The sequence below is a fragment of the Canis aureus genome, chromosome 34, assembly GCF_053574225.1.
Source record: "Canis aureus isolate CA01 chromosome 34, VMU_Caureus_v.1.0, whole genome shotgun sequence".
Lineage (NCBI taxonomy): Eukaryota > Metazoa > Chordata > Mammalia > Carnivora > Canidae > Canis > Canis aureus.
The window spans coordinates 10770158-10796179 of record NC_135644.1 but is presented as its reverse complement, the minus strand read 5'-3'; the positions used below and the strand labels follow the sequence as shown (position 1 = coordinate 10796179).

Sequence of the window (26022 nt, the reverse complement as noted above, 5' to 3'; positions counted from 1 at the left end):
AAATAAAGAAATAATTCTTAAAAAAAGGAAAAAAAAATTAACTTGGTTACAAAATGGGATACAGAACACCTCCAGGAGCCCTCTCTCCGCGCGCGGCCCTCCCCCAGGCCGGAGCCCGCAGCGGCCGGGACGCAGGCCCGAGGGCCCCGCCCACCGAGCCAGGCGCGCGCAGGCGGAAGTGCTCCCCCGCCGCCGTCCGCCGCGCCGGAAGTTCCTGGCCGGCCGGCGGCCACCTTGCGCGCCTCGCCGCCGCCCCCGCGCCCTGGTGCGCTGCGCCTGGTGGGCCGCGGAGGCCGGAGCGGGCCTGGGAGCGGCCGGCGAGCACGCCGAGGGCCGTGCGGAGCGGGCGCCGCGGGCCTGCGCGCAGCCGCCATGTCTCTGGTGGCGGAAGCCTTCGTCTCGCAGATCGCAGGTAGCGCGCGCGGCCTCGGGCTGCGGTGGAGGGGGGGCGGCGCGGGGAGCCCCTCTGCGTTCTGTGGCGTCAGGTGCCGAGCGCAGGCCTGGGGATACCGCGCGGAGGAGAGAGCGGAGGGGAGACGCTTGGCCAAGGTCACCCCGCAGGGGCTGTCACGCCGCCTGCCTTCTCGTGGGCGCACCTGGGCCAGCTCCCGTTGGGCCGCGAGGGCCTGGGGAGCGTGGAGGAGGCCGTGGGGCGGGGGCGTGGCCACGGGGCCAGGTACTCCCAGGCCTCCGTCTGCGCGCGCGCGGGGAGCCTCGGTCGTGGGATCTGAAGTTTAAGGGGATTTGTCCCTAGCAAGTCGCCCTCGCTTCCCAATGCCACTTCAGGGCGACCGAAATTCTTGCTTCCTCTGCAAGCAACACAGTAGTACTGCCATTTGCCAGACCCCTGGGACTCACCGAAAAGTCCTTCATATGTTTTTGAGAAACACCTTTGGTTGGATGGAGTGAATGAACGTGGCTGATGTAAATAGATTTGTTTTCTGTTTTCGAGGTTCTTATTTATCATAGTGAGATCAAGTATCGGGGAAGTGAGGAGACTAGGCATGGGTATTGTAGATGTGCTCTGACGGGCAGTCGTTAGTTTTAAATGGAATTAATCTTCACTTCCTGGCAGTATTTTCAACAAGAGTGAAGAGACACTTAACCAGGATAAATAGGTTACCTTTGAAATAAAGTAGTGTTTTGGAAATGGGAAGTGCTGAATGTGTCATAAAATTCGCCGAAATGTTTTTCATTGCATTGCATTTACGTGAAGGTACATTTCTTCTTCTTTTTTTTTTTTTTTCCTTTTTCGCTTAAATACATTGTTTTCTGGAAGAGAGGGACGCTCCCACTAGATTACAATTCTGAACACCTGTTTGTTGGTGCTCAGTAAATGTTTGTGACCTGAATCAATGAATAATCTTGAGATTTCAAACAGTGATTATTTCTGTTTTTACATTTATGTTAAAAGTTAGATCATTGATTTAATTTCCATTTCTGCTATGTTCAAAAAAATCAACCATTTCACATTGTATGCTGATTCTGGTATACTGTATGCATGTGCCTCAATGTGTCATTTCTTCTAAAGGAAAAATTATGTCTTTTTTTTTTTTTAAGATTTTATTTAGTTATTCATGAGACACACAGAGAGAGAAGCAGAGACGCAGGCAGAGGGAGAAACAGGCTCCATGCAGGGAGCCTGATGTGGGACTCGATCCCGGGTCTCCAGGATCAGGCCCTGGGCTTGAAGGCAGGCGCTCAACCGCTGAGCCACCCAGGCATCCCTGATAAATGTCTTTTAATAAACTTTTAATAAGTTTGGAATTTTGTCTCAGTAAAATTTAAGAACTTCTAGGAATTTCATTTGTGTGCCATTTTAGCTATTTGTAATCTATTACTCTAGAAGGAGGTATTTAAAGATGAATAATTCAATAAATTGTTTTGGGTCAACTCCCAAGTCATAACACCACAAGAATAAATTCCAAATGAATTAAAAATCTAAATGTTAAATAAGAACAAAAACCAAATTGTAATAAAATAACTAGGAAAAATAAAGGAGATAGTTTTCAGTAATCTTGGGTAGCAGGGGAGGCCTAAGTTAGACACAGAATCCAAAATTCCTGGGAGGAAAAATTGCAGAAAAATTTGAAAAGCTTTATATGATAAAAGACATAAGTTTCTACAAAAATAAATGAAAAAGACAACAGGACCAAGGGTAAAGTATACAGGCAATTCACAAATGGGAAAATGTAAATGGACAATGAACATGTGAAAAGATGCTATCACTAAAAGATAAAGTTTACCATTTTGTCAGATGGGCAAAAATGAATATGATAATTTCTAGAAGTGACAAGGGTATGGGAGAAAACATCTACCCTCAGACTGTTGGTGAGTCTGTAAATTATTGCTACTTTTTGAGAACTCAGTATAGCAAGATTGGTTAAAATGCCATCCTTTGACCTAGAAACTTTTCAGGGAATTTATCTGATAGAAATACTGGATCGTTATTTAAAGCAATATGTAGCAGTATTCATTATAGCATTAATTTTAATAGCAAAACCCCATAAATGTGCTATATACATGTCAAATTATGGTATGCGCACATTATTATAAATAATAGAAATGAGATACATATACCTGTTAAATATATTGGCTTGAAATTTATGATTATCTTAAGTAAAAAACAAGTTATAGGATAATATATATACTGTATGAACCCATTGTTGTTAAATAAACCCTATATAAACTTGTATGTATTTATGTAAGCAAAGAAAAACAGAATATTCAACTAATTTGAACTAGTAATTTCAGAGTAATAAGGGTGGAGAGTTGGTGGAGGGTAGAGGAACTATATTTTTGAATCGATCAAATTATTATAGTGAGAATATTTTGCTTGTGTAGTTTAAATGATTATAATTTTAAAATTAGAAGATTGTATTTGAGCAAGCAGTGAATAAGGGGTGGCTAAAATAATTTATAGGAAACAGTGTTTGACTTGTAAGTGACATAAATGTGACTCGGATCAATTCAGAGTATTTTATTTCTGGCAATAATATGGTTTTCTTGAAAGAGGTCAACCTTAAGAGATTAGCGATACATATCTATATAGTCTTCTTATACATACAATAAATAATTGTGAATGTTCTTAGAGTTGAGTGCTTTAATTTTTAGTGTATTTAACAGTTTGCTTAGTATTCCTTTCAGTGGGTGTGAGCTAACATACTGATAATTTCTTCTAGAAACATTTAGGGGTGCCTAAGTGCCTCAGCAGGTTAAACATCTGCCTTGGGTTCAGGTCATGATCCCAGGGGTTGAGCCCCACATCAGGCTCCCTGCTCAGTGGGGAGCCTGCTTCTCCCTCTCCCTCTTTTGCTCCCCCTGCTGTGCTCTCTTGCTCTGTCAAACAAATAAAATCTTTAAAAAAAAAAAAAAAAAAAAAAAAAAGAAACATTGAAAGGCATTTTGCATCTATCTGTGATATTCTTGAGAGCCTCATTCTTACGGCATCTTTTTGGAAGACTTCTGTGAACTCCCCAGTTTAAGTGAATCGTTTTTGTCTCTACCAGTGTATTCTTCACCAAAATCTTGCATTTCTTACTCGTTACTGTATATCGTCAGTGGCTTACTCTCTTCATCGCCACTGTTATTTTGGTTCAGGGCTTTGTCATTTCTCGCTTGGATTACCATTGTAGTGTCTGAATTGGTTTCCATGTTTCTAGTGTGGCCTCCTTCCAATACAGTCTCCACACTGCAAGCCTCAGTGAGGTTTTGTTTATGTGATTTTGTTATTTTCCTAAAATGCAAACATGACTCCTCTTGTTTCAACACCTTCATTAGTTCAGAATCATCTGTAGGTGGAGTGAGGCATATAAGACCTGCCATAAGTTGATCCATCTCTTCAGCCTCATCTCGTCTCTCTTAAATTCTCTTTCTATACTTTGTAGAGTTCATCTTTGGCACACATTGTCCTCCTCCCGAAATGCCCAGTTTGTTTGGATAACTCTTGTTTGTCCCTTAATGCTCTGGGCACATTTTAATCTGTAAGTCTTTTTTTTTCCTGTCAAATGAGAATTTTTTTTTTCCTGATAATGATTATATGCTACATGACCATTGTAGACAATGAAGGAATCCAAGAGAATAAAATAACAATCAGCTAAAACCGTAACAGCCAGATTGACTTGATGTTTCACTGTCATCATTAAAACTTTGATGACCAGAACTGTCTTGTTCTCTGCACCTGAATTAAAAAAACAACACATAAATATAAAATGTATCTACTTTTAGTAACCTGTTTTGTCATATAATATTGAGATGTGTTTCCTTGTCTGCTAATGGAATCACCCATCACCATTTTCATTGGTTGCATAGTATTTCATTGTAATGAAGAAATGATAATTATCTAGTTTCATTTTGGTGGGTATTTAGTGTGATATTAGGTCAACTGGAGAAGCAGAAGCTGTAGGATTTTGATTTCTAGCTCTAGCTTTCACTCCAACTCTAGCTTTGTATCGATGTCTCTAAACACAAATGCAAACACACACACACATACACACCCAAGGAATTAGCTTATGCTGTTGTGAGGGTTGGCCAACCAAGGACCATATCCACAAAGTAGACAGCCAGGAAGGGGAGATCTAAGAGGAAGAAAAGACACAGACAGCAGATACTGCTTGCAGTGTATGAATTCATAGGTCCTCTGTTAAAAGACTTCCAAATGATTAAATCAGATACACCCAGGATAATCTCCCTTTGGATTAATGTAAAGTCAACTGATTAGGTAGGGACTTTATTTATATCAGCAAAATCCTTCACAGTAGCTCCTAAATTAGTGTTTGGAAAACTGGGAGAAGGTATTTATATGCTACAAAATGACTGTTGCTTCTCCTTTGACTTCCTAGAGCCTGCTTTTCCCTGGGATTCCCAGAGAATGTCCCTTCTAGCTCACCATGATCAGAAACAGTAGAAAAGGAATTCTGGCAACTGTAGTTCAGTCTGGCTAAGTTGATGTATCCTAAAGCCATCACTGGTATATATGATTTTTCTCTGATGTGAGCAGTGCTTTCATGGATGTATTTGTATATCTGCCGAGTAGTTTCGTTGGATACATTTCTTAAAGTGGAAGAGGATTTTGTGTTTTTTAAAAATATTTTATTTATTTGTTCATGAGAGACACACAGAGAGAGGCAGAGACACAGGCAGAGGAAGAAGCAGGCTCCATGCAGGGAGCCCGATGTTGGACTCGATCCCGGGACTCCAGGATCATGCCCTGAGCTGAAGGCAGATGCTCACCCACTGAACCACCCAGGCACCTCATGGAAGAGGACTTTGTTTTTTTTTTTTTTTTTTTTTAATATTTATTTATGATAGTCACACAGAGAGAGAGAGGCAGAGACATAGGCAGAGGGAGAAGCAGGCTCCATGCACCGGGAGCCCGACATGGGACTCGATCCCGGGTCTCCAGGCGCTAAACCGCTGCACCACCCAGGGATCTCTGGAAGAGGACTTTGAATTGTTCTTGTTACTTAATATGGAAAGGAAGGGTAGGTTATGATTTTGAACTCGAATTTTCTTAATTTTTAGGTTTTGAATTAATAGCTTGGATCTTTAGATGATATGCTTGATTTAGAACTTTGGAAGAGGGATAAAAATAATCCTGGATATTGAATTGTTTTCAAAATCTTTTATAATAGCCCGTGTATTTTAAATTTACATTTGCTTATTTATTTATTTATTTTTAAAAATATTCATTGATTCATGAGAGAGAGAGAGAGAGAGAGAGGCAGGAACACAGGCAGTGGGAGAAGCAGGCTCCATGCAAGGAGCCCGATGTGGGACTCGATCCCAGGACTCCAGGATCATGCCCTGCACCCAAGGCAGGCGCCAAACCGCTGAGCCACCCAGGGGTCCCCTGCTTTTTCTTTTAATGGCAAGATTTTCAGTACGTTATGTGAGGTTTTATTTTTTATTTATTTTTTAATTTTTACTGTCACTTGGGCATATATCCGAGGGGAGGGTTGAGTATCCTGATTTGAGCTGTGTGAGTATATTTGAAGCAGTCACTGTAGCTGAGAGGTTGGAGTACTGTGATGGACAAGCCTGACTCCCTTGCATATCCCTGTGCTAGGAGTGGCTCCAGGCTTTAGGGCTCCACAGAGCCACCAGATACAAAAGGTGAGAGATGCTGAGTGCTAAACAGCAGAAATCTCCCACAGTGTCAATCTTTTTTTTTTTTTTTCTTAAGACTTTATTTTTAAGTAATCTCTACACCCAATGTGGAGCTTGAACTTCCAGCCCCTGAGATTAAGAGTCACATGCTCCACGGACTGAGCCAGCCAGGTGCCCATCAATCACTTCTTTCACCTTTTTTTTTTTTTTTTTTTTAAGATTTTATTTATTTATTCCTGAGAGACATAGGCAGAGGGAGAAGCAGGCTTCCCACAGTGAGCCTGATTTGGGACTTGATCCTAGGACCCCAGGATCATGATGTGAGTCAAAGGCAGACGCCCAATCACTGAGCCACTCAGGTGCCCATCACCTTGCTTTTATGCTTCTGATGGACTTTGGAGTAAGTCAGACCTGGGTGCTTACTAAATGTGTGACCTCGGGCAAATTATTTCCTTTTTAAAAAAGTGTTAGGTTTTTAAATTGCAAAATGGTGAAGATAATTTTAGATTTTTAAAAAATGATGAGGAAACATAATAATGCTTAGCCTTGTGTCTGACACACTGTAAGCGCTCTGTAAGTGTTCATTAATATCATTTTTAGCTGTTTACCTGTTTTTCTCTTTTACCAGACTTTGCCTCTAAAGGAGTGGAGGTCTGTTTATTAGACATTGCCAAAACGTTTTATCCTTAAAACTTAGCTGGTAATTATCTAGTTACTGATAAGAGTAAGCATCCCTTTTTGAGCCACTTCTAGATGACTTAGATACATAATTGCTAATATTAGCAATTTGATCCTGTTTGATAAGTAGGATATTATTTTTGTTTTATAGATGGGGAAATTGAAGCTTTTTTTTTTTTTTTTTTAAGATTTTATTTATTTATTCATGAGAGACACACAGAGAGAGGCAGAGACACAGGTAGAGGGAGAAGCAGGCTCCATGCAGGGAGCCTGATGTGGGACTTGATCCCAGGACTCCAGGATCATGCCCTGGGCCAAAGGCAGGCGCTAAACCACTGCGCCACCCAGGGATCCCAAAATTGAAGCTCCTTAAGTAATAGAATATAAAGGTTAGGAACCAGGCTGTTGGAGTAAGACAGAACTGAGTTTTTTTTTTTTTTTTAAGGTTTTATTTATTTATTCGTGAGAGACACAGAGAGAGGCAGAGACACAGGCAGAGGGAAAAGCAGGCTCCATGCAGGGACCCCGATGTGCGACTCAATCCCAGGACCCCAGGATCACGACCCAGGCCAAAGGCAGATGCCCAACCACGAGCCACCCAGGTTCCTGACAGAACTGAGTTCTAAGCTCAGCTCTGCTTCTTGTTCTGTGATTTTGAGCAGACTATCCCAGGCTACAGTTTCCTTATTTGTGAGAGGATAAGATGTTTCATAACATTATTAATCATCTAGTTCACGGTGATACATGTTAGTTTCTGATACCACTTTTTATTGCCCCAAGAGCCTTTGAGGATGTTATATTTGTAATGCTATCCTATTGCCGTTTTTGGACAGTGTGTTGTCTGAAGTGTCTTTATTTCTAGTAACCCTATACCATCTTTCTGGATGACCTTATTACTTCACCAGTGCCTTGCTATATTTTAAGCATGTCAGTTAATTTCATCATACTGTAATTATTAATCTTTTAAAATTCGTACAATATCTGTTCTGTTCTTTATTTAGAAGCTCAGTAAACTATATAAAGAATAAAAAAAGACTTGCAATATTTCATTTATCTCATTGTGGGCATGTGGGTGCTTAATTATTTAAATTTATTAATAACTTCATTCTAGCAGTAGCATTAATTTATATTATGATCTGGAAAAGTAGTTTTACGGGTTCCACAGAACCCATATGTAAGCATTTTGAAAGTAAGTATTATCAAAACAGGCTGTTTACAACATTTTGCTTTTATATCAGTAATAAAGTATATTCTATTTCATCCCTCTTCCATGTATTTACTAGGAAATGTGAACTTTATTTGAGAGAGAAATTTATCTGGGGGGCGGGCAGGGGCAGAGAGAAAGAGGGAGAGAGGGAGAAAGAGAGAGAATCATAAGCAGCCCTGTGCTTAGCACAGAGCCCAGCTTGGGGCTCAGTCACACAGCCCTGAGCTGAAATCAAGAATCAGGTATTTAACCGACTGAGCCACCCAGGTGCCTGGGAAATGTGGACTTTAAAATCATCTAGAAGGGTACTAGAAGTGCAAAGAAGTAGAAACATGGTTTAAAAGTCCTTTGTAAAATAGAAGTGATGCTAAGTGATGCTAAGATTTATTGAGAGTGTAGAAAGTGGTAGTCAAGCCTCTTAACATCTGATGGTCAAAACTCTTGTATATGCAAAACTCTTGACTATCTAATGATGATGATTGTAGCAGATAATTGAAAAAATAAAATGTGTTCAATTCTTTTGTTCCTGAAAATAAAGATATATTGTTAGTTTTACTTAGTATTCTGAGGATTCTCCAGTATTGAGGAAGGCACTGAGGAATCATTGAGAAGTTAATTGAACTGGCCATCAATTTCAGAGAATCTTCTTTCATTCATACTAGTCATGTGAATAGTCTCATACTGTAGTGCTTATCATCCTGGCGCATGCGAAGGTGACAATGAAGAGGCAGATGGAGAAGCAAAGCAAAGACAAAATAGGTTATACTGCAGAGTAGAGGCAAAGTACAATTTATTAACAGCAGTGTGGTTTTATTTTATTTTATCACACTTATATTCATGAATAGGTTGGAACCCAAATTCTCAAGAGGCGGTGTTTAGTTGCCTTTTAGAAAACTTTGATATGATGTTAAGATCACTTGAAAGTTTCTGATCTTGAAGTCGTCCATAGTTAATCATAATGTGAGTTTTAATTTTCTTTTTTTTTTTTTTTTTTTGAGTTTTAATTTTCTTATATGCTTTGTTTTAACATTCCATACTCTGAAATTACATGATTTTTAGTTTTTAATTTAAAAGATTTGGTGATGGATACCCCATAAAGATTTGCTAGTCTTATTTCTGTGAAGACTTTTGAGTTATTAATAATAGCTTAAGCCTTCCATATTTGAGTGAAAATTGAAAGAAAATATCATCAAACTTTTTAACATTTTTCAAACATTTTTGAAATTTCTTGATAAGCAGTTATCAGATGGACTGAAGATACCAAATGAAGATGAGATATTAAATTCTGCCTTCTCATTTTTTGTTCAAAGACAGAAGTTATAATATTCAGCAAATCCAGTTACAGACATTTATGTGTAGAAGTATTTGCCTTGCCAGTAAGAGAAATGCATGTTTTAATTTTTTATTGCTTTGTAAATGATCCTCTATTCTTGAACACTTTTCTTATTTTTGTACGCTCTATAAATGAATCATGGTTTTGAACTTTTCTACATCAGTAATAAAAATGAAATTTGATTGGTTAGTGATAAAGACAGTTCTTTTCATAAAAACAATCATTTTGTCATGGCAATTCCCATTAACTGTAACTGCATTAGCAAAATGGAAACTGTAAAAAGCATTTCATTTTGCTTATACACTTAGCTATGTTTTTGAGCTGATTATATATTTTTATCTTTAAGAACTTTTATAAGTCAAAGAAGTTTTGGCATGACTTAATCTGTATTTGGATTTTCAGAAGAGTTTGTTGGATATACTTATTGCAGGAGATACAGTATCTTTAGATATTGTCATGGAATTGCCCCCATGTCATATTTCGTTACCTGGTCAAACTAGAGCACTTACTAGAACTTCATACAAATGAATTTTATCATTTGTTAGGTGGGAAGAGCGCCATCATTACTCCAGTGTTCTACAGGTAATACTGGCAGCTGAAGCTTTAATGATCTGGCTTTTTGTTGACCTCCTTTTCTTTGATTCGCCTTTACATTATAGGGGGATGTTTTAGCATCATGAATGATAAATTTCTGGTTTTCTTATTTTATAAATTAAAAAAAGATTCTGCGTTAATAATAATGTGAAAGTAAAAGCTACCTTCTTTCTTTTCATTAGACATTGTTATATTTGTAATTTTTGCCATTCATCAGTTTCATATGCTGGTTTGACTAGTGAATGAAACTGGTTATGTAATGTTAACTATGTGGTAATCTACATTTATTTTTAGTTGAGATTGTGAATTATTATTTTTTAAGATTTATTTACTTGAGGGAGAGAGAGAGCACAAGCAGGTGAGGGCTTGTGGATAGAGGGAAAAGGAGAAACAGACTCCCCACTGAGCAGGGAGCCCAATGCTGGGCTTGATCCTAGAACCCCAAGAACACGACCTGAGCTGACCTGAGCTGAAAGCAGGCGTTTAACCGATTGAACCACCCAGGCACCCCAGGTTGTGAATTATTCTCGATGTATTTTCTTCTCAAACAGATTTCTCCTTCTCACTGTATATACTTGTACTGATTTTCCCATACTGTCATTTTGTGGCTGTTTGAAGAGGTAGATTAATTTTAATATTAAATATTTAGAAAGGGAGGTAATATTTTAGAAATCATGGAAAGCAGTTTAGAGATACATATAAAGTATGTTTTTCATTATTTACTGTTTTGGATTATCCCTGTATCATAGGTAAATGGCTTTACTGGTCTACTTTTTATTTTTATTTATTTTTTAATTTTTTAAAAGATTTTATTTATGTATTCATGAGAGACACTGAGAGAGAGAGGCAGAGACACAGGCAGAGAGAGAAGCAAGCTCCATGTAGGGAGCCTGACGCGGGACTCGATCCCGGGACTCCAGGATCACACTCCAGGCCAAAGGCAGACACTAACCACTGAGCCACCCAGGGATCCCCTGATCTACTTTTTATAAAAAGATTATAGTAAGCTCTGAGTTTAGCTAGCATAATTAAATCATTTTTCTCTTGGATTCTTTTTTTTTTTTTTTCTCTCATTTCCTGAATAATCTAGCAACTACCAGCAGACCAGAGTTTCTGATGGAGGTAAGCCATTGTAGTCACTGGGTTCTAAATTCTGAGGACTGAAGGTCAGGGAGACATGATGTGGTCAGGAAATAGGAGAGTGAGAGTTCAGAAAGGTAAATTTCAAGATAATGGGTTAATAAAATGGCACTGACTAAAGGGAGGGTGGAAATGTCAAAATCTATGCCTGAAGCAGTAAAGTAGAATTTATAAATGTAACATGGTCAGGAGTCAGTTTGGTAACTGATTTAGATGGAATTCTCAGGCCTCAGAAGGATTAATATTTAATTTTGTCTTTAATGATAGATCTGTGACTAATAGTGACTATCAAAACTGAGACTGTTCAGTCACTATTGTACTATACAAATCACATCACAACTGGCATGTAAAACAGTCATTTTATTATGTTCATGGATCCTCTGGGTCAGTTGAGACAAGTCACAAGAGAGATGGCTTGTTTCTACCTCGCAATGTCTGGATCCTCAGGTAGAGAGACTCAAAGGCTTGGGATCCAACAATTGAGGGCTGGAAACATCTGGAAGCATCTTCACTCACAGATCTAAGAATTGCGGACTAGGAACTCAGCTGTGGTTGTTTTCTGGAATATTTATACATGGCCTCTCATGTGGCCTGGGCTTTCTTGAAGCCTGGGAGCCTCCGAGCAGTCAGACATTTTACTCAGTGCTCCAAAGGCCTGTGTTCAAGTTATCAGAGAAGATGCATCACCTTTTATGACCTTGGAAATCTTGAAGCATCACTTTTGCCATATTCTGTTGGTCACAACAGAGTTGAGTCTGGCCAGATTCAAGGAAAGGGGATTTAACTTCACTTCCTGATGGGTGGATGGGGTAGTTGGGGTGTTGGTGAGATTCTAGAAGAGCTTGTGGGACAGAATACACTGTTGTGGCCATCTTTAAGAAGGTAATATGCCACAGTGAACAAGGTGGCAATATATGGTGCGTAGAGGTCATTTGAGTCTGTTTTAATTAGATTTGGGAACTGACTAATCCCATTTAAAGTTCTCAAACAAGATGGGGGTGGATAGGAGTGGGTGTAGGTAGAATGGTATGTAAATGTAGGGTGTTGTCATGCATTATAATCAGTTATCTTTGGAGCTCTCTAAAACAAGCCATGCTTCTATTGCATGGCATTTCTCAAACCTCATGCATACACTTGCACACATGTTCCCTTTTTTCTCCCCAAAGGCCTGTTATATGTGAAGGTTGAGGGCAGCTCTAGGGCAAGTTATTTTTAAAACACTCTATAGATGATTGGGCTGTGCACCTATTGTTAGGAACCATTAAGCAATTTGGAGAGCAAGTGAGTTTATGAGTTTCCTTTCCGCTATTGAATTTAGTACATATTATTGAGATGTTATCAGTCCTTAATTTGCTTTGATGGTTTTATTTCCAGAATTATAGCAACTTTTGGTGCCAGATATCTTTCAGACTTTAGATAGCAAAAGACCTGCTTGATTTCCAGCGGGATATATTTATTTGTTAGGTTGAGTACCTAATTTGCACTAGATCCCTCTGCTAAGTGCTGGCTTACTTAGAAGAATAAAACAATTCTTGCCTTTGATGAACTTACTTTTCTTGTGTAGGACACATCCATTGAAATGGATAATTTCAATATAAAGTGGTGTTTTGATAAATAGAAATGGTAATTTAGGAAGTCTTTACTGAGCACGTTTTATCACTTCTCAAACTGAATTGGGGTGTTAGATTTTCAGTAAATATCTCAAACTCCTCTCCCTGCCCCTCATCTTCTGTCTTGCACATTTCTTCTTTTGTTTGTTTTTTAAAGATTTTATTTATTTATTTGACGGAGTGAGAGAGAGCAAGAGCACAAATGGGGAGCAGTAGGCAGAGGGAGAGGGAGAAGGGGCTTTTATTTATACCCAGGGCTCAATCCCAGGACTTTGAGATCATGACCTGAGCCAGAGGCAGACGCTTAACTGACTGAGCCACCCTGGTGCCCCTGTCTTGTGCACTTCTAATTATATTTTGGATCCAGTTCAGATTTTATGTCCTCTTGTGGATTATTTCTTGTCTTCCTCAGACAGATTTAGTTATTTCCTTAAGAGGATTCCTATAGTATTTTATATGTACTTCTGGTCTGATACTTCTGTTAATAGTAATTATTGATATATTCTGTGACCTAGAGACTGTATAAGGCACCTATATGATTTATCTAATTTTATTTTTCCAGCAACCTTAAAAGGTAGGTAACATTTCCCCTTTTTACAGAAGAAGTAATTGAAGTAAGAATAGGTTAATAAGCAACTTGGTCAAGGACACTCAGATAATAAGTTGTAGAGTTGGGAGGGGAACTTATATGTATCTGATTTTAAGATCTGTTTTTCCCTACACAACCTGTATTCACTTACTGTATTTTAAATGTATTTTATTTATTTATTTATTTATTTATTTATTTATTTATTTATTTATTTATTTATGATAGTCACACAGAGAGAGAGAGAGAGAGAGAGGCAGAGACACAGGCAGAGGGAGAAGCAGGCTCCATGCACCGGGAGCCCGACGTGGGGTTCGATCCTGGGTCTTCAGGATCGTGCCCTGGGCCAAAGGCAGGCGCCAAACCGCTGCGCCACCCAGGGATCCCTTAAATGTATTTTTAAAAGATTTTATTTATTTATTTTTGTGGGCAGGGGGAGAGAGAGCACACATGAGGGGGAGGAGGAGAGGGAGAGGGGCATAGGAGGAGGGAGAGGGACAAGCAGACTCTGAATTGAGCATGGAGCCCATTGCATGGCTTGATCTCATGACCCTGAGATCATGACCTGATCTGAAACCAAGAGTCGGATGCTTAACTGACTGAGCCACTCAGGTGCCCCTGACTTACGGTATTTTTTAAAAATTTTATTATTATTTTTAAAAATTTTTTATTTTTTATATTTTTTTGACTTACTGTATTTTAAGTGGTTATGTGTGTATCAGTTACCTGTTCTTCTCCCCCCATTCTCTCTCCAGGCTCTGTTCCCCCTACCCATTCAACAAAGTTAGATCCTGAGGAGCAATGATCGTTTTATATTCATATTTGGCTTTTTATCATATTTTGGTAGTTTATAAAAAAACCTATGTTCGTTCAGTTAAATGCCTTTAATATATATCTTTCCTCTGTCTCTGAGGATTTTTCCATCCCTATGCTCTTATTCCTGAAGGGATTCTGTGATGTTTGGGCTATATTTATATTCTTTCTTTGTTTCTTTATCTTGCAGTTTTGCCAAGATTTTAGAAGGCACAAGGACAGATCAAATCTTCTGTAGGGTCATTTGTTTCATGACTAGCTGGGAGGAGTGAGGAAGGAGGAATGGAAAGGAGGTAGAAAGGAGTGGTCACCTCACTTGATGTGAGAGACGGAGTTTAGAGTACTGAGAGTAGTAAGCACATAGTAGATACTTAAAACATAGGCTTTTTTTTTTTTTTTTAAAGATTTTATTTATTTATTCGTAAGAGACACACACACACAGAGAGGCAGAGACATAGGCAGAGGGAGAAGCAGGCCCCATGCAGGGAACCTGATGTGGGACCAGATCCCAGGATTCTGGGATCACACGCAGAGCCAAAGGCAGATGCTCAACCACTGAGCCAGCCAGGTGTCCCAAAACATAGGTGTTGTTAACCAGTGATTGTGTTTGATTTAGAGTAGTGGGAGAATTGCTCTTTAGTTTGAGGGGCATCTATTTTCTGTTTTCTAGATTTAGATTTGGAGAACTATCACACCTTAAATATTACATTGTTAACATTGTTGAGGTCTGATACTTTTGCGGGGCTGTTTGTCATCTTTGTTTTTTGTTTTTTGTTTTTTGTTTGGCCAGAAATTGTACTTTTCATCATAACCAGCTGTTCTGTATAGTTCTGCTATTGATCTCATATTCATCTCCATTTCTGAGAAAAGTTCAGACCTACTGTCAGTGTTTCTTCTTTATCAATTTCAGATCACCATTTTTTAAAAAGAATTCAGATATTGAGTCTTATACCTTATTAAGTCTTAACCTTATTAAGGTTCATGTATATTCACAATCACACATAATTGGCCTGCTTTTTTTTTTTTTTTTAATTTAATTTATTTATTCATGACAGACACAGAGAGAGAGGCAGAGACACAGGCAGAGGGAGAAGCAGGCTCCATGCAGGGAGCCTGACATGGGACTCGATCCCGGGTCTCCAGGATCACACCCCAGGCCAAAGGCGGCGCTAAACCGCTGGGCCACTGGGGCTGCCCTGGCCTGCTTTTTTATCGGAAATTAATGAAAAATGGCTGGTTATTTTTATAATGCAACAAAGTCTAAATATGACCATTTGAGAAGAAGACGTTTACTTATTACTAAGAAAGAATGGAAGGCTTTAAATTTAACATGTATTCACTTTAGCTTCAGTTATTGGCTTGTTGATGTTGTGAATTAGTCTTCTTGACCCTTGTTAACCTCCAGAAGTTTGTTAGTTTTATGAAATTGATCCTTGAATGCCATTTTGAAATTGATCTCCAGTTTCACATAGATAGGTTTTGATGGCTCATGTTCAAGCCTCATAATGACTAACTTAATTTTACTTTCCTTATTGATTACATCTAATGGAAAAACTATCATTTAACCACTTTGGTTCCAAAATAAGCGAGACCTCCATTCATTAATCTTAAAGGCTTACTCTGGAACACTATAAAATTGAAACCTGTCACTAAGGCATGTTTTAAAACATGGCTTTAAGCCACAAGTGCAAATATTTAAGTAGAATAAGATGGACAAAAATCTTCTTGAATAAAATTAAACCACACAGGTCCTTACTACCACGTTTTCTGAGGGAAGTGAATGAAAGAGGTGAAAAGAACTTAATCTTATATCAGGTGTATTCTGTGTATCAGGGATAGTCTGTTTTTTGTAGTCTTTATAGACCATCTGCATCAGAGTGCTTTGGGGCCTGTTTGGATTCTTGGTTCTCCTCTCTACAGTATTAGAATCTCAGAGTTTAGGGTTTGGTGGAAATACATAATTTTATGAAGTTCCACAGATCATTTTTACTAAGGGTTGAGAACTACTGTTGTAGGATGATTATAATTGCTTTAAATTCTAATTAATTATTACCTAAGAATGTTTGTGGGCTATGTAAGAGGTTAGCTAACACAGTTTGTGCTCACTGACTGGAGCCGGACTACCTGTGGTCAGACCCTGGCTCTTGTTGCTAACTAACACTGTAACTTTGAGCAAATTACTTATGCTTGTGCCTCAGTTTTCTTATTATAAAATACAGATAATAATAATAGTGTATACCTCATAAAGTTGTGAGATGGATAACATGTCAAGCACTTAAGTGCACAATAAACACAGTAAGAGTCCTAAAATTTTGTTTACCTCGACTTTATTGAGGTATGGTTTACATATGCTTTTAAAGTATACAATTCAGTTTTTTTAGGATATTTACAGAGTTGTGATTATTATTACAATCAAATTGTAGAACATTTCCATCACTCCAAAAAGAAATCCCTTGCCCATTTACAGTCTTGTTTCTTATTCCCAGCCTGAAACAACCATTAATCTACTTTCTATCTCTGTAGATTTGCCTGTTTTGAGCATTTCATATAAATGGAATAAATACAATTTGTTTTCTTTGGTGACTGCCTTCTTTCACTGGGCATAATGCTTTTAAAATTTATGCCTGTTACAGCATGTATCAATACTTGGTTCTTTTTTATTACCAAGCACTGTTCTGTTGTATGGATATACCATATTTTGTTCATCCATTCTTCAATTGATGGTCATTTGGGTTGCTTCCACTTTTTGGCTGTTGTTAAAAATGCTGGTGTGAACATTTAACTACAAGTCTCCGTGTGGATATATATATATATATATATATATATATTTTTTTTTTTTTTTTTTTTTTTTTTTTCATTTCCCCTGGGTGAATACCTAGGAGTTGAATTGCTGAGTCATGGGAATTCTGTTTAGCATTTTGAGAAACTGCTAAACTTTTTATATTCCTACCAGCAGTGCGTGAGTTCCAAATTTTCTATACCCTTTAAACATTTTTTATTTCCTGTCTTGATAGGCATTCTGTGGGCGTGAAGTAGTAAACATTGTGGTTTTGACTTACATTTCTCTAATGACTCATGATATTGAGTATGTTTTCATGTGCTTGTTGGTTATTCATGTATCTCCTTTGGAGAAAAGTGTTCAAATCCTATGCCCATTAAAAAATTGTGTTATTTGTCTTTTGAGTTGTAAAAGTTCTTTATGAATTCTGGATATAACATTTGTCAGTCTTGGGGAATCTTAGCTCTTATCATCGTCATCATCGTTATCATTATCTACCTAGATAGAAGTTTAGGTAGTGTTTGACCAGAAGGAGATAGATTCTCCTTATTTTCTATTTTATTTGGGGCCTTACTTTGGTTGTGAGGGGGGAAGTTCTGCCCTCTGTAGTTTTCTTGAATTTTGAACTTGTTTGCTTTCTATCCTCTGCTTTCTGAATGGCAGGTTATTAGAACTCATTTGTCTTGGATAGTAATTCTATCATATTATTCGTGTGCCTTCACTTTGGGTCATTTTAATTGCCCCTATAAAAGGGATCCCAAAGTGTTCCTTAGCCCCTTACACTGTGTGAGAACAGAAGTCAGAGACCCAGAAGAGGGACCATCACCAGAACCTGACCATGCTGGCATCCTTATCTTGGGCTTCCAGCATCCAGAACTGTGAGGAAGAAATTTCTGTAGTGTGTAAGCCCCCAGTCTGTGGTACATTGTTGTTGAAGCCCAAATGGACTAGGACAAGTAGCCTTACTACCATATTAAAGAATGCTTACTTGCCAGCTTTTTTAGGTTTGTGGAAGTGGCATGTGCCACATGATACTTGTGTTCTCCTAAGTGAGCCATTTTCTGACATGAACATTGTTCTCTGACTATTGAGGTGATGGGAGAATGGTTTTAAATTCTTTTTGTGGGAAGAGTCACTTCCTGCATATACACCCTGTGTGATATCATTAAACATCCCCTATGAAACAGTAGCTCAGGGCCATTGCTGTTTAATACTTTCATGATCAGTATTTTCTGGAATATGGTATTATCTCTGAATTGTTATTATAGTTTGTAGATTGAATTGCTTTAAATCTAACACATAGTTCTTAAAATTCTAGTTTTGATAAAGTCCCATGTCATCATACTGTAAGTCTAAACATCTTAAAAATCTATTTTAAATGAAAGCTTTATATCATAACTGCCTAAAACTTGATAGGTGTCAGTGTTGATATCACAGAGATCATCAGCATAATAATTATGTCAAACTAGTAAACTTACTTCCTTCTTTTCTCTTTGTGTCTTGCAGTAACCTGTCCATGTTTATGAGCTGCCAAATGCTTTTTGAGTATTTTGTTTTCTCAGTAGTATTTGCATTTATACCTTTGGCAGAAAGCCATCCAAATTTGGAGATAGGCTATACATGTTTCTTATTCCTTTTGTATAACACTGTCTAAATAGTCTTAGGAAGCTGAAGAGATGACATCTATGAGCTTTTAGAATCTAGTTGCCTAAGGATAAACTGGGTTTGACTTCATTAGTGCACAAATGATAGGGTTGTGTAGAGTTATTATAACATTAATCAATTTGATGGATTGGAAATATGACAGTACTGAAGCAGCATGTAATATTAGTGCCTATTATTCTACAAATTATGTCTTCACCTACATTCATATGCCAGAAGAGTCATGTTGTGCATTAAGAATGCAGAACTTAAAAAACAGCAACACAGGGCACTTCTTTCCATGGCCCTTCTCTGGTCCTCTTAGATTAGATCATCAAGAAATAGACTTTGGAATTAGACTTTTTTATTAGGTCATAGCACTTTCATGCTGTGAAATACTCTATATTGAATGGCATGGATAGATTATCTGCCCCTTCTGTGGCCCAAAACTATCATTTAACCACTTTGGTTCCAAAATAAGCGAGACTGGAAAGAATACTATAGGTAAAATATAGCATGCGTAACAGATGAAGGCATATATATATGTGAATTTATGGGCTAGTAGTACTTCGCTATAAGTCATAATAGACTAGTAGTACATTTTTTTTTGTTGTTGTTATATTGTATTGGTTGATAAAGCTTAAAAATAGTAGATACTTTGAAGATAATTAAATGAGAAGCAAATATGTATTTTTTGGGGCGTAGGTATTATTTTACCCTGTGTGCATTTCTGACACTAATTTATTTATATATGCTTTTGTTTATTTTTATCTTATAGCTTTCAAAAGTCCAAGAGTATGTATCTTCTCTTTTTAAAATTTTTATTTATTTATTTAATTTTTAATTTATTTTTATTTTTATTTTTCAATATATTTTTAATTTAATTTTTTATTTTTATTTATTTTTTATTTTTCTTAAATATTTTATTTATTTATTCATGAGACACACACACACACACACACACACACACACAGAGACAGAGACACAGGCAGAGGGAGAAGCAGGCTCCATGCAAGGAGCCTGATGTGGGACTCGATCCTGGGTCTCCAGGATCACACCCTGGGCTGCAGGTGGCGTTAAACTGCTGCACCACCAGGTCTGCCCCTATTTAATTTTTTTTTTCCCTATTTAATTTTTTAAAAAAAGATCTATCCATTTATTTTAGAGAGAGAGAGTGTACATGTACCAGTGAGGGGAAGGGCAGAGGGAGAGAACCTTCAAGCAGACTCCCTGTTGAACACAGAGCCCCACGTGGGGCTCCATCTTGTGACCCATGAGATCATGATCTGAGTTGAAACCAAGGATCAGGTGCTTAACTGACTGAGGCACACAGGCACTCCCTCTCTCTCTCTCTCTCTCTCTTTTTTTTTAAAACACTGTTCTTCCCAACTTAAATACTTACAGGAGTGGAGAAAATGTCAGTGTTTTTTCTTGGTAAAAATAGTAAGAACTTTCATGGGTTTTTTGCTAAGGAATAAGATGTCATTCTAATTTGAGGTAATGAATTAATGTGGGTCACTAAGTACCTCAGAGTAAGTTATTGCTGTTATGGAAATGATATAGTAGTTTCTTATTAAAAAATTTCTGAAAGGGAAGTAGATTTACTTTGGAACTCTTGAAATAAAGATATTAGCTTACAGTGATACTTAGACAAAAATTAAATCTAGCTTAGTATGTAGTTCTTATTTTAACATATGTTACTATAAATGCCACATTCAGTTTGGAGCAATTGAGAAGCCAAGTCTTTTTTTTTTTTTTTTAAAGATTTATTTATTTATGATAGACATAGAAAGAGAGAGAGAGAGAGAGAGAGAGAGAGAGGGTTAGAGACACAGGAGGAGGGAGAAGCAGGCTCCATGCCGGGAGCCCGACACGGGACTTGATCCCAGGACTCCAGGATCATGCCCCGGGCCAAAGGCAGGCGCTAAATCTCTGAGCCACCCAGGGATCCCCGAGAAGCCAAGTCTTTCATAAATAATCTCAGGACCATAGGATTTCCACATTCTAGGGGTTTACTGCATAGAGAGATAAGATACTGATATAATAATAGAATAAACTGATGAATTACTGAACTCTACATCTGAACTGTAGGTTGACTAATTGAATTTACATAAAAATAGAATAAAGTAGAAAGTAATATAGGATATAAGACAAGTGCAGACTGCCTTAGACAGTATAGATAAAAGAAAAATTAGATTTGTTCAGTTAAAAAGCCTTCTTGATGTAGGTGTCATTTAACCTTGGTGTTGAAAAAGGTATAGGATTTGGATATGTGGTGGTGCAGGGACTATTCTTGGACAGGAGAAGAAGTTGAGCAAAGTCACAAAAGTGAGAAAGTTTGAAGTATATAGGGGAAATTTTAGGTATTATGGTAAGATATGAGGGTCTTGTTTTACCCCCCCCCCCCCCCCCCCGTATTAACTTAGGTGTGTTCTTTCCAACCTTTTCTCATAGTCAAAAAAGATGATTTTGCACAATAGAGGAGGACTCCTTTTTGTTCAGGGGTATGTGAATGGCTGGGTTCTTTGCTAAAATGTCAAATAAGTAGTTGTTTAGTAATGCGGTATTTTTCAAAGTGGAGTGGGATGTAACTCCCTGCGTTACGTAAGACAGTTGTTTGAAGTATAGAAAGTAAGTATTGGAGCTTGGATTTCAACTTATTTTTTTACTCTGTTTTCTTTTTTAATGTGTGCTTTATAATGTACATGATTTGTTAGCTTAGGAATACTGACCGTGTCATCTCTAAATCTATTTGTGCCTAATGCTCAAATATTTTTTTTTGTTGGGGAACTTAGATTTTAAAAAGCAGTGGTGCCTGGGTTAGAATTGTAGGGTGTGGAAAGGGGAGTTCTGAGATAATAGGTCAGATAATTGAAGGCCTTGTGTCGGTTTTAGGAGTGCTGTAACAGTAATATCAAATGGAAACTGTACATTTGACCTGAAACAAAGAAACACATTTCCAGGTTTAGGGTCAGTGCTGAGGTAATTAACGGAATTAGATTCCGCCAACCATTTAGGCTGCTGTTTGATATTTTTATATTTGTGTTACTGGTTGTAGTATTAAAGTTTTCTTGGTCAAGTTTCCCTTTTTTAGTCATGTTATGTAATTTCCTTATCTTCTGTGCTGCATTCTTAGCATAAACAGTACAGGATAATAACAATACTGATAGTGGTAATAATAAAAACATTCAGCCAAGGGATCCCTGGGTGGCGCAGCGGTTTGGCGCCTGCCTTTGGCCCAGGGCGCGATCCTGGAGACCCGGGATCGAATCCCACATCGGGCTCCCGGTGCATGGAGCCTGCTTCTCCCTCTGACTGTGTCTCTGCCTCTCTCTCTCTCTCTCTGTGACTATCATAAATAAATAAAAATAAAAAAAAAAAACATTCAGCCAACATTTACTGATTAGGTAGTAAGTTCTGGGGATGAAGTGGTAAGCAAAGATCAGAAAGGAACACTGGATTCATGGTTTTTATGTTCTATTAGGGGAAATAAACAATCAGTCCTCAAATCAGTGTAAAAATATTGTCTGCATTAAGTGGTACTTGCTGTCAAGCTAGTAAAGAGTGTTTGAACTATTCAAGGAGGGTCAGTGAAGGCTTCCCTGAAGACATGACTGGCTACATATTGTGTAGGGCCCAGTGCAAAAGGATCACATGAGGCCCCTGCTCAAAGAATGCTAAGACTAAGAGAACGTTAAACCAAGTGTGGAGCCCTTCTAAGCACCAGCCTTGTGCAGTTGCTCAGGTGGCACGTCCAGGAAGCCAGACCAACATCTCAGCATGTTTGAGCTGATACAGTAGCAGTGGAAGATAGCTCCTGGGCAGAGAAAACAGCACAAATGAATCTCTGGGGCAGGAAGGAACATGGTGCATCCAGAAACTGACTGAAGGCCAGTGTGGCCAGATTGTAGAGTGCGGTGAGGTCAGAAGGCCAGAGAGATAGAGAGGGTGATGTGTAAGGTCAAGTTGAGGAATCTGATCTTTATTCCAAGAGCCACACCAACTGTTGATGTGTTTTAGGCATAAAGTTTACTTTTGATGTGCTAATAATACCAGTATCTTGTACCTTAACAGCATTGAGCAACAGTCTCTCTCAGTCCCCCATATCCTACCAAAATTTTTCCAGAAACTTTGAGTCTCACCTTTTTTTTTTTTTTTTTTTTTTTTAAAGATTTTATTTATTTATTTGAGAGAGCACAAGCTGGGGCAGGGGCAGAGGGAGAGGGGAAAAGCAGGCTTCCCACTGAGCAAGGAGGTCATTGTGGGGCTCTATCCCAGGACCCTGAGATCATGACCTGAGCTGAAGGCAGATGCTTAAGCGACTTAGCCACCCTGGTGCTCCTGAGTCTCACTTTCTTTTTTTTTATTTTTAAAATTTTATTTAAATGGGTCTCACCTTCTGTATGTATTCTAAGGCTGATCTTTCCCAAAGGTGAGTTTAATAAGGCACTTCACACTGGGGAGTGTTTTTGGTGGTAGAAGCTGAAAATAGATGAGTCATGAACTTTTATTCACTATTGAATTTGTTTATGATTTAAAACATTTTAGGTCACTGGAGGTAAAACTAGTAAGAGATAAAAATGTTTTATTATTACGTAAGATGTTTCTTTTTAAATGCTACAGATTTTTAAGGGCTGTTGTCAGCACTGTAATTTAAAAAATTTTAATCTCCCTCTTTTATACATGATCGGGGCAATGGGTCGGTTTTGGCTTGCCTAACCTTGGGAAAGAGGAATAGGAAAGCAGTTGCATTTTGGGGCTTTGTCTTTCAGGTAATAGGCGTTCTTGGTAAAGACGACTTTCATTAATGTTATCCAATCTGAGAAATAGGCATTGTTCTTTGTCAGGTGTGGATAAGAGTGTTCATGATTCATGGATTTACTTATGAAGGCAGTTAATAGAGTTCGTTTCCTGGAAAGGTACCTACGTGGTTGGTTTGTAGATCCATTATCAATGCCACACAACTTAGGATTTTCACTTTTGGTTCTCTATCAAATGACATTCAAGCTCTTTCTTGTCCCATGTCATGTTTAAAATGTAATTACTTGAGCTGGTTCATGTGGGTGATGCACTTAAATCAGTGATATTTGTATGCTTTGAGCTGCTCATGGGTGAGATGGGTAGTCGATCATTCCTTGCATACTCTACCATTTCTTGCCTCCTGGTCCATGGATGCACTAAAATGTCATGCTGCTAAACTGACATAGATATAGGGTTTTATCAACCTATTTGCCTTCTCTTTTTAAATAATAGATTCTATTTGTGAAGGTAACACCAGATGTTTTTGGCAGTTACTTTCTGAGAATTTTTTTTTCTAGATTTTATTTATTCACCAGAGACACAGAGAATGAAGCAGAGACATAGGCAGAGGGGGAAGCAGGGTCCCTGTAGGGAGCCCCATGTGGGACCTGATTCTAGGACCCAGGGATCACACTCTGAGCCAAAGGCATATATGTGTTCAACCGCTGAGCCACCCAGGCATCCCTGAGAATTTATTTTCAACAGTAGTTTCTAAGTTGGAATATGTGTCATATTCTGGAACAAGGAAAATATACCCCTTCACCCCAGTTTCCATCTTTAGGTTCTTATTAATAACAGAGATTTCAGTATTTGTAGGCAACCTCTTTTTTTTTTTTTTTTTAAAGATTTTATTTATTTATTCATGAGAGAGAGAGAGAGGCAGAGACACAGGCAGAGGGAGAAGCAGGCTCCATGCACTGGGAGCCCAATGTGGGATTCGATCCCGGGTCTCCAGGATCGCGCCCTGGGCCAAAGGCAGACGCTAAACCGCTGTGCCACCCAGGGATCCCTGTAGGCAGCTTCTTTATTTTTATTTGTAATCAGGTAACATGTCTCCAGATTTCTTTATTTTCACATATGTCTGTTGTATTAGATCTAGAGAATCCATGGTAGTGATAATAAATTAACATTTACCTGAACACATAAATTTCTGTTCATATGAGAACTCTGCGATACTGCCCAATAGTGAAGTAACTTCTGATTAATCAGAGAATACTTAAATTATATCGTGTATGTGCTTAATGCTAAGTGTATGTTATTGCATTGTTTTGAAAACTTGTAATCCATGTATAGTACATATAAAATCTAGCTAACCATAGTTAAAATTATCAGAATTTTTAATTAGAACACCCTATTGCTTTAGCATAGATGATAATATTAAGTTTAGTAAAATTTTGATTAGCCAGAATGTTTAGGGAACAAAGTGGTAGGTTTAATCAAGTATCAGGGTAGCCTATACAGATGGGACATATCTATGACCTCAAGAAACTTAGTTTCAGTATCTTTGAAATTTTTGTAAATTTTACTTATATGCTTCATTGCTTTAATTAGATTTGGATGCATATAATTGAATCTTTTTAAAAATAATTGAATCTTCAATGATGTAGGATTTTATAACAAATGAACCTCATGGTATTGTTTCTCATATAGATGTAAACGGTATAGGTGTGCTGACCATACAGTTTATCCTAAAAGGTTATTTTTTAGTAATTTGCTGATGTCAGCTTGTTTTTGTTTCCTTGACTTTTGTTTTAAAAACTGTGTTACAAAAAACAAACAAACAAACAAAAAAACCAAAACAAAAAAAACTGTGTTACCCAGGTTAATTGGGTTCTTCCTGAAATTCTATTTTGTTAAAAGTTTACAGAAACGTATACTAAATATTTAGTTTTACTGCCTTTTTGGTATGTGAGTTGAAACTCACTAGCTTTTATATATGTGTATAATACATATATTTTTAAAGGTTTTATTTATTTATTCATGAGAGACAGAGAGAGAGGCAGGACATAGGCAGAGGGAGAAGCAGGCTCAATGCAGGGAGTCAGATGTGGGACTCGATCCCGGGACTCCAGGATCACGCCCTGAGCCGAAGGCAGACGCCCAACTGCTGAGCCACCTATGCATCCCTGTATATGTATAATATTATGAGCAACAGCATATAAAACTATGTATGGTGTATGTTGCTTGAGGTTTTCATGGTATTATTCCTAAATATGAGCCTAATTTTGTATAGCCCAAACCAAACCAAAAGTAGCATTTATAATAATATGATTTTTTTCCCTTTTCATTCTGAAGTATGAGTAAAAGCAAATTAAAGGCCTCCTTGCTCCCTAGACTATTTAGTGCATCTCACTGAGATGTTAAGAGTTATGGTCAAGCTTGGCTTCAGGCTTAAAATTAGTTTTATTAGCTTTATTTCACATCGTAGGTACTTACAGGTTCATCATGCCACTCTACTTTGTTTTTGTGGAGTGGTGGTGGTGGGTTCAAGGCAATGGAATGTTCTAGAATACAACAGGGTTCTTCTGTATGTTTAAATACTACCAATTTATAAGGAAAGATGTGTAGCCTGAAAAAGATATATTTGATTCTTTTGTATAGTGTTGTCTGTTTGAAATTTTGAAAGTTTACAATAAAATATTATAAATATTGTTTCACTATTTTTTGATAGTGAATCGAATTCAATATCTTATTATTATTATTTTTTAGGATTTATTTATTTAAGTAGTCTCT

General features: G+C 37.9%; 1 protein-coding gene across 5 annotated transcripts in view; it reads left to right on the top strand.

Moving 5' to 3' along the window:
- Nucleotides 1–211: 211 nt before the first annotated feature.
- Nucleotides 212–26022, top strand: part of MTX2 (metaxin 2) — a 66469-nt gene continuing 40658 nt past the window's right edge. For 3 of the 5 annotated variants that reach the window (XM_077883464.1, XM_077883468.1, XM_077883467.1), the window contains exon 1: nt 7286–7388. In XM_077883464.1, the coding sequence (XP_077739590.1) occupies nt 7301–7388 (88 nt within the window). In that variant the 5' untranslated portion in view covers nt 7286–7300. Of the gene's footprint in view, nt 413–7285; nt 7389–11069; nt 11138–26022 lie in introns of those variants that run through there. The other 2 variants (XM_077883465.1, XM_077883466.1) reach the window with 2 other exon arrangements.